General features: G+C 48.0%; 1 protein-coding gene across 1 annotated transcript; it reads left to right on the top strand.

Moving 5' to 3' along the window:
* The first annotated feature begins 2472 nt into the window (after positions 1-2472).
* Positions 2473-6309, top strand: LOC145408076 (uncharacterized). The gene is made up of 3 exons (XM_080278885.1): positions 2473-2978; positions 3131-3528; positions 3704-6309. Exons 1-3 carry the CDS (start codon positions 2473-2475, stop codon positions 6307-6309), a joined length of 3510 nt encoding a protein of 1169 aa, XP_080135011.1.
* Positions 6310-9911: the final 3602 nt, after the last annotated feature.

Raw genomic sequence — 9911 nt, forward strand, 5'->3', positions numbered from 1 at the left:
TAGTTCCAAGCATCTTATATATAAAACTGGACTGAATTCTAGTGTCAATATGAACCCTAACACCTCTTCCTTAGCGATTTATTTCAGACTCTGCTGTTATTAGGTTCTTGTGTGGTTAGGAAGCATACTAACACCTCTTCCTTACCGATTTATTTCCGATTCTGCTCCGTTACTATATTCCCGACTAACACCTCTTCCTAAGCGATTTATTTTGACTGCCAAGCATCTGATAAAACTGGACGGATTTCTAGTGTCAATATGATCCCTAACATCTTTTCCTAAGCGATTTATTGTCGATTCTGCTGCTACTATATTTTTGTGTGGTTAGGAGGCTTACTAACACCTTGTCCATAGCGATTTATTTCCGATTCTGCTGTTACTACGTTCTTGTGTGCTTAGGAAGCTTATTAACAACGCTTCCTTACCGATTTATTTGCGATTATGCTGTTACAATATTCTTGTCGTAGGGTAAGAAAGCTCCCTAACACCTCTTCCTAAGTGATTCATTTTTGGATATGGCTGGCCTTTGTATATCATTTATGCAGAGTATGGCGATATTGGAAGTATTTATGCAACAGAAGGTGTAAAAAGCAAAAGAAATCGCTTAGGGGAAGATGTTAATCAATGAGGATTTATGTAACAAAGAACAGGACAGCATGGTGTAATAGGCAAAATAAATCGTGTCAGGTGATATCAGAAGGATTTATGTAACAGTAAAGGATAATAACCAAATAAATCGTTAAGGAAAAGGTGTTAGGAGATACTAGAAGGATTTATGTAACAACAAAACAGTAATATGTAATAAGCAAAATAAATTACTTAGGAAACAGTGTTAGACAATAGTGGAAGGATTTATTGACAGAACATTACAGTACATTGCAACACGCAAAATAAATCACTTAAGGAAATGTCAGGCAATATTAGGAGGACTTATATAAGTGGACACAAAAGTGTAATAAGCAAAATAAATCGATTAAGAAAAGGTGTTAGGGATACTGGAAGCATTTATGTAACAGAGGAGGACAGTAATGTTATAAACAAAATAAATCACATAGGAAAAGGTGTTAGGCGATACCGGAAGGATTTATGTAACACAGAAGAGGACAGTTAGGTGTAATAAACCAAATAAATCACTTGGGAAAAGGTGTTAGGCGATATTGGAAGGATTTATGTAACACAGAAGAGGACAGTAAGGTGTAATAAACAAAATAAATCACTTAGGAAAAGGTGATACTGGTTTTGTGATACTGGAAGGATTCATGTAACAGTAGAGGTCAGTAATGTGTAATAAAATAAGTCTATTAGGAAAAGGTGTTAGGGAGCTTCCTTCACCTTCTGCTGTTTATTTCACATGCAGTTAGACAATACTACGGTTCTATATCCTTTCCATGGCACTTCGTGACTGGCATCATATTCTAGTGTTAATCTATAGCTACACTCTTTCCATAGCACTTCTTCGTGACTAGCATCGTATTCTAGTGTTTATCTATTGCTACACTTCTTTCCACAGCACTTCTTCGTGACTAGCATCATATTCTAGTGTTAAAAAGGCAATACTACGGCTCTACATCCTTCCCATAGCACTTCTTCGTGACTAGCATCATATTCTTGTGTTAATCTAATGTTGCATCTATCTATTGCTAGACGCCTTAATCCCATAAGGGGTGGTCACAAACAAATCGCCTCCATGTCACCCTGTCCCCTGCCATTTCACTGCTCTGCTCCCAGCTCACACCCCCCTCTCTCATATACCTCTCCACTCCATCCCTCCTCCTCATCCTTGGCCTCCTCCTCCCTCCACCTCACTCACACTCTCCTAGTTGGTCTCATATACAATACTTCTCCACTCCATCCCTCCATCTCATCCTCGGTCTCCCCCCTCCACCTCACTCTCACACACACACACACGCTCCTAGTTAGTCTCTACCTCCACTCCATCCCTACTCCTAAAATCACAAAACAACAACTATAATAATAATAATAATAATAGCAGCAGCAGTGGTGGTGGTGGTAGTAGTAGTGGTGGTGGTAGTAGTACTAGTAGTAATATAATAGTAGTAGCAGTAGTACTGTAGTAGTAGTAGTAGTAGTAGTAGTATAGCAGTAACATAATAGTAGTAGTAGTAGTAGCAGTAGTAGTAGAATATGGTGGTAGTAGTAGTAGTAGTAGAATATGGTGGTAGTAGTAGTAGTAGTAGTAGAATATGGTGGTAGTAGTAGTAGTAGTAGAATATGGTGGTAGTAGTAGTAGTAGTAGAATATGGTGGTAGTAGTAGTAGTAGTAGAATATGGTGGTAGTAGTAGTAGTAGTAGAATATGGTGGTAGTAGTAGTAGTAGTAGAATATGGTGGTAGTAGTAGTAGTAGTAGAATATGGTGGTAGTAGTAGTATAGTACTAGTGAATGCAGCTTGGTGCCTGTGGTCATGGGAATGCAGGGAGAAAGGAGAGAAATAGTAAAGTGGGAGATTAAAATGGCGGCCCCGGCTCAACCAGCAGTCACCATGGAGCAGGTGATGGAGGTTGGGAAGTCCATTGCGATGCACCTCCTGCAGCTCATGATAGAGTTTATACCAACCACGGTGCCGAAGGAACAGTTCCTGGCAAGGGCCAAATCAATCCTGGATGTGGAGACGGACAAGCTGTATCCTGGGGCGATACCCACAACATCACAGGCCACAGAACAGGAGCCATCACAGACAAAACTGATATCACAGGGCGAAGAACAGGAGGGTTCAGCTCCCACAGTTCCCGAGGGTGCCAGGGAGAGACCGAGGAACAGGTGCCAGCACAGCAATCGCCGGCTGCACTCACCAAAAGACCACAGTCGGAGCCGCAGTCGCCAGCGCTCCCCAGCGGACTCACGGGAGGCCCCACGGTCTCTGCATGTGCCGCAGGAGGAGTCGGGCACACGGCTCCAACTTTCCCCAGACCGGGGATCCCCACCTCCCTCAAGATCATGCAGTGGAACTGTGCGGGAGTACTGAAGAAGCTCTCACTACTCCAGGAGGCGGCAGTGAGGGACCAACCTCACGTGTTCCTTCTGCAAGAGACTCTGCTGGGGGAGAGATCCCCGTTCCGTCTGCCGGGATACACCACTCATCTCCTCCCTTATGTCCGGTGTATTACTAGAGGATGTGCCATTCTAGTCCAGGACCACATCGCTTTCACAGTGTGTGAGCCCGCTCCATTCTGTGGAACTGATGTAGAGGTTCATGGTGTGCAACTACAACTTGCTCAGTCGTCCCTCACGGTATACAATGTATACAGCAGACCCGGTGCTGCCCTGGAGTTGGGGGACTTGTTCTCCCAAGCTACTAGGGAGCCCGTGCTCTTTGGGGGCGACTTTAATGCGCACCATGACCTCTTGCAATCAACGCAAAGGTCCAATGAGGCAGGACGGCACATAGCCCTAGTATTAGAGGAAATGGCTGGTGTGTCTCTGTTGACGGATGTCACAGGACCCACTCATGTTAGGGGGGGGCGTCTGGATTTAACCTTCGTGTCGGATTCCTTAGTGGATTTGGCACGTTGGTCCATACACCCCACCCTCATGAGTGACCACTTTGCTATAGTTACTGAGCTAGGTTTAACTCCCCTCCCACCTCCTGACCCGCCACCACGGTGGGATGTGGAGAGAGCGGACTGGGCGGCTTTCGAGCGAGCTCTAGACGGCGCTTTTTCCTCATCCCCCCCCCCCCACAGACTTGGAGAGACTGGCGGATCAAGTAGCCTGTGTCTTCAGGCAAGCTGCCACAGAGGCAATCCCTCAGAGGCAGCGATTCTCGAGGTCATACCGGGACGGTTGGTTCTACTGTGACCGAGTCAGGGAGCTGAATAGGCGGCTGAATGCGGCGCGTCGAGATTACCGGCGGCGTCGAAACTCACCTCTTCGAAGACGCTTGGAGGCTGTGTCCCGACACGTCCTGGTTGAGAAGCGTCGCCTTCGGGAAGAGGCATTGGTTCGGTGGTGTCGGACTTTAGGACCTCACTCCACTCTCCGACAGATGTGGAGAAGGTTGCGGTCCATCACCGATCCCCGCCCCTCTCGTCCGCCGTCACACCCTGACCCGGCCTCAGAGGCTGACCGCCTGGCTAAACACTTTGCAGATCGCTCGGCCTCCCACAATCTCCAGAGGTCCGTTCTAGCCCAACAGGAGCAACTGTCGGACTCTCGTGCTGCGGTTATCCGAAAAGCTTGTGCTTGTCCTGATGTGGCGGATTGCCCCATCACAGATGATGAGCTCCAGGTAGCTTTGCGGCGCAGGGCTGACACTGCTCCTGGGCTAGACGGGCTTACTTATTCGATACTGTCCCATGCTGGAGATTGTGGAAAGAAGCGACTCTTAGATCTGATAAATCTCTCCTGGTCTGAGGGGCGATTACCGAGGTCGTGGAAGACTGCTGTCATCCACCCCATTCCGAAGCCAAACGACCCAGGCGCCATGCGTCCCATCTCCCTGCTCAGTTGTATAGGAAAGACAGCTGAGAGGGTAGTGAGGGCAAGACTTACATGGCGTCTGGGTCCACTACACCCGAGGATATTTGCTTACCATCACGGCCGCAGTGCAGCACACTGCTTGGCGTCTTTCCTCGGGGAGCTTCGGGGTGAAGTGGGGATGGCAGTCTTCCTCGATCTAGAAAAAGCTTTTGAGCTGGCAAGCCCCCTGGTTATTCTTAGTGCCCTTGTGGCTCGAGGGGTGGGAGGCAAACTCCTACAATGGATTCAGGACTTCTTCCTCGAGAGAACTGCCAGTGTCCGCTTCCAAGGACGTGTCTCCCCGTCATATTCACACGAAAACGGCACGCCTCAGGGCAGTGTCCTAAGCCCCATCCTCTTCAACATCTTGATGGAGGGGCTTTTAGATGTGAATTACGGCCGGGGAGTCACGCTTCTTACATATGCGGACGATCTGGTTCTAGTTTTCCCGAGAAGAGACTGCTACACACAAGCCAATGAAGCCCTCTCACGACTATACAGGAAGTCGGCGGAACTGGGGCTAAAGGTCAATATGGCGAAGACTCGCTATATGCCCTTTGGTCTCCGCCCACCGGCTTTTCCGTTGTTGCTGGGAGGGCAACCATTGACGTGTGTGACTACACATAAGTATCTGGGAGTGTGGATGGACGCGGGGTTAAAGTTCACAAGTCATATCAGGTACCTGCGAGAGAAGGCTAAGACTCGGATGGCAGCACTTCGATTTCTTTCTAGAAAGGGACTGGGGGCCTCGTTTGGGGTCCTCCACACCTTCTATGTGCACGCCATCCGGTCGATGGTCGACTACAGCACTATCTGTCTGACAAGCTTGCCCCCGAAAGTGGCTGGATCGCTGGAGGTGATTCAGAATGAAGCACTACGCATCATGCTCCGCGCCCCCATGTGGACCAGAATAGTAAACCTCCGTCTGGAAGGCGGCCTTCCCTCTTTGAGAGGTAGGGTTGTACTCCGGGCTACAGCAGTTGTCCTCCAGCTTGTGCAGCGTAGACCCCAGCTTGCGGTCTCAGCTCTGCTGACACGGTTGCTTGCCCGACCTCCAGATAATACACCTGGTAGAGACTGGGTCCGTGGGCTGGTTGCTGCGATGCATGGGCTGGGAGTGGCTGCTGGTATCTGTGAGGAACCAGATGCACCCTGTGTGGGCTACACTGACCCACCACCCTGGTCACCACCTTCTTTTGAGTTTGTTTGTCCGGAGGGGGGCAGGGCACGGGATTCCGTCCCTGCTCTCCTTCGGCAACGGGCTCTTGAGCGGGTGGAAGGGCTGCGGCATGAAAGGACCGTAGACTTCTACACTGACGGCTCAGTTACTGCAGGCGGAGCTGCTGGGGCAGCCTTCGTCTGTAAGAATGTGGTGGCGTCGTGGCGCCTTACACAGGATGTATCTGTCTTCCAGACGGAGCTTACAGCTATTCTGCAGGCTTTACGGCATGCCTACAGACAGAAATATGACAGCGTGGTGATTCATTCTGACTCACTCTCAGCGATCCAGACCATCCGTTCACGCTCCCTGGAGGACAATCAGTTCTTGTTGTCCTCCATTCACAAATATGCAGCTCGCATAGCAAGCCGTGGAAATAAGGTAATCTTCCACTGGGTGCCAGGGCACGTTGGTCTGGCGGGTAATGAGCGTGCAGATCAGGCGGCGCATTCTGCGTGCTCCCTCCCAGAGATCACTTTTGTTCTTAGGGAAGGTCCACGCAGAACACTTAATACAGCTAAGGCAACAGTGTGGCAGTGGGCTCGAGATGACCATCGTCTCTGTGTCACGGAAGCCTCCCGATCGGCTACCTGGTATGCGGTAGCCACGTGATATGAGCCACTGCCATCTCTGTCTGCCGTCCCCAATAATGTTCTTGTGCATCTGCGCCGCCTCCGTTTAGGATACCTGTCCTACAGTCAAATTGCTCATACCCGACCAGACCCATGTGAGCACTGTCACGAAGTGGAGGAAGAGCCACTCTTACATTATATCTTGAGATGCCCAGTCGCACATGCCTTCCGCTCGCGACTGGGTACCGACTTTATACGTACAGGGGTGGACATCACTGATGCCCCAGAGATTTTATCAAGAGTGCCACTCTCCACGCTGCTCCGGGTGGTGTCCAACTACCCTCCTCCTCGCTAATTTTATGATGATGCAAGCAAGGCATCCCACTTAACGGGCTCATGTTTGCCCGTACCTCAGTGCGCTGAGGTTAATATTCCACCACCACCACCACCTGGTGGACGAAGGAGTAGCGGTAGGTGGAAATGAAAGTAGTTGCAGGCTTAAACCAACTGGCAGCGAGGTCACAGGAGATGATGGTGTTTTTCAGTGTGTCAAAAATGGTGTCGTGCTAATTGTGACTTGGGGTAGGTAGTGGCGACCATCATCCACTCACTTGACGAAGTGCTGTCTACTTCTTCCTTCACCTTTATCATTCTTTTTCTATGCCTGCCCTCCTCTCTTTCTGTTTCTCACCATCATCCACTCACGATGTAGTGCTGCCTACTTCTTCCTTAGCCATTATTATTCTTTTTCTGTGCCTGCCCTCCTCTCTTCCTATTTCTCACCATCATCCACTCACTTGATGTAGTGCTACCTACTTCTTCCTTAGCCTTTATCATTCTTTTTCTGTGCCTGCCCTCCTCTCTTCCTATTTCTCACCATCATCCACTCACTTGATGTAGTGCTGCCTACTTCTTCCTTAGCCTTTATCATTCTTTTTCTGTGCCTGTCCTCCCCTCTTCCTATTTCTTACCATCATCCTCTCGATGTAGTGCTGCCTACTTCTTCCTTAGCCTTTATCATTCTTTTTCTGTGTCTGTCCTCCTCTCTTCCTATTTCTCACCATCATCCACTCACTTGATGTGGTGCTGCCTACTTCTTCCTTAGCCTTTATCATTCTTTTTCTGTGCCTGCCCTCCTCTCTTCCTATTTCTCACCATCATCCACTCACTTGATGTAGTGCTGCCTACTTCTTCCTTAGCCTTCATCATTCTGTGACTGTCCTCCTCTCTTCCTATTTCTTACCATCATCCACTCACTTGATGTAGTGCTGCCTACTTCTTCCTTAGCCTTTACCATTATTTTCTGTGCCTGCCCTCCTCTCTTGCTATTTCTCTCATCTTTCCTGTCACTTCTTATAGCTTTCCTTTCCTGTACAGGTGGCTTTACATTGAGTGACAAGCCATATGGTTTCTTGTAAGCCAAGAAATCATTTACAACGCTGGGTGGTAACCATATAACCAAACCAATAGTGCTCCCTACGTGTCAACAAGTGGGTTAGTGTAGGGTTAGTGCCCCTCCCAGTAAAACTAATAACTCAAAGTCAAATGGCCACCCCTCACAGGATTATGGCGTCTGGCAATAGATAGACAAATGGCCACCCCTTATGGGATTATGGCGTCTGGCAATAGATAGATAGCTAATTGTGACGGCATCCCGCTTCATGTATACAAATTCTTGATTGAGGAGAAAACAGGAGAACAACAGCATTGAACTGTAGCTACTGTAAGGCGGGGTGTGAGCAATTATCACAAATGGTCAATACGGGGAGACAACAATACAGTGAATGACTATATACTCAGTTTTTTTTGTTTTTTTTTATTGAGGCGAAGGTGCACTTGATGGGTTGATGATATTTGGCTGAATGCAACATGTCCAAAAAATAGTTCTATCTATCTATCTATAGCCCGACGCCCTAATCCCGCAAAGGGTGGCCGCAGACAAAACGCCTCCAAGTCGCTCTGTCACCCACCATTTGACTACCCTCCCCCCAATTCACCCTCCCCTCCTTCATACACCTCTCAACTCCATCCCTCCACCTCATCCTCGGTATACCCCTCCCTCTCCCCGCCTCCACCTCACCTACATACACCCTCTTAGTCAGTCTTTCATTCTCCATTGTCTCCACATGTCCAAACCACCTCAGTGTATTCCATCCCTCCACCTCATCCTCGGTCTCTCCCTCTCTCCATCTCACCTACATACACCCTCATAGTCAGTCTTTCATTCTCCATTCTCTCCACATGTCCAAACCACCTCAGAGTATTTCTCCTAATCTTCTCACTATTTACTAACCCACATTTCCCCCTCAGATATTTGTTCTCGGTTAATAATGCTAGCTTATGAAGTAACGTTGCAGTCAGCCAATAAACACCAATTTGTCAAGTGCATCTTCGCCTCAATTAAAAAAAAAAAATGAGTATAGGAGGCAGCAGTTTGAGAGAGAGTTGCCGGACAAGGTGGTAGACCAGGAAGGCGACAATACAGTGAAATGACTAGAAGAGAAGCTTGGACGTTGCTGGAAGGACACAAGTCAAGAGAGAGAGCAGTGGAAATGAGTTATTTAAGAGGAGCCTGTGGAGTCACATAGACAGACAGGCTGACAAATGAGGATACAAAGGAGCGTTGTGGTGTGGATGTGATAGGAAGCATTAGGAGGAATACACTGAGGTGGTCTGGCCATGTGGAGAGGATGGAGGGTGAAAGACTGACGAAGAGAGTGTATGTGAGTGAGGGGAGGGGGGGGAGAGGGAGGGGGAGGCCGAGGATGAGATGGAGGGATGGGGTGGAGAGGTATATGAGAGAGGGGGGTGTGAGTTGGGAGCAGGGCAGTGAAATGGTGAGGGACAGGGCGACGTGGAGGCAATTTGTTTGTGGCCACCCCGTACGGGATTGAGGCATCTGGCAATAGATAGATAGAACAGTGGGATGGGTGTTGTAGATACTGATGCAATTGTGAACAATAAGAGCTACAGGATGAGGAAAGCCGTAAAAATAATCTAGTCAAATTTAATGTTGAGATGGAAGGTGTGGACAGAACAGAACAAGTTGAGATGAATAAAAGATAAACAAGATAGGAAGATGGTAAGAATGAACCACAGTCAGTAAAGGTGGACTCTATCAATTTATCAATCTACCCATCCATCCATCATTTGCAAATGCTACTGGTAAATTTGCAGGATTTTTGACTGACCATGACTATACCCCAAACCAGAGGAAAAACAGGTAGGCATTGCTGGAGGAAGTGAAACAAAGAGCGAGAGAGAGAGGACCAGTCAGGAAGGTATATATACAGAGTGAGAGGTACAAAAAAACCTCTAGATAAAGAAGACTCAGAAAAAAGGTAACTGCATCACATCCAAATCAAAATAAGTTAGAGATGACAAGGAGCAGAAAGTTAGGTAGTTACAGTGTGAAGAGGAAAATGTACTCAGTGTGGTACACCAATCCAGTCTCTCAACTAAATAAAATGGAGAAATTATTCTTGTGGTTGAGGTGTACCCCAAATCTACTATAGTCTAGCTGATTGACCTGTGCAGCTGAGATGTATGGCGCAAGTAGGGTGTGTTTAATATGCGGCTGCTGATTGGCCGCCGATGATGTCAATGAAGTAAATGCAGGCATGTATTGTTGTGCAACATGTG

This window comes from Coenobita brevimanus, chromosome 75 (assembly GCF_032717465.1).
Source record: "Coenobita brevimanus isolate Jiangsu-jjx chromosome 75, ASM3271746v2, whole genome shotgun sequence".
In the NCBI taxonomy this organism is placed as follows: domain Eukaryota; kingdom Metazoa; phylum Arthropoda; class Malacostraca; order Decapoda; family Coenobitidae; genus Coenobita; species Coenobita brevimanus.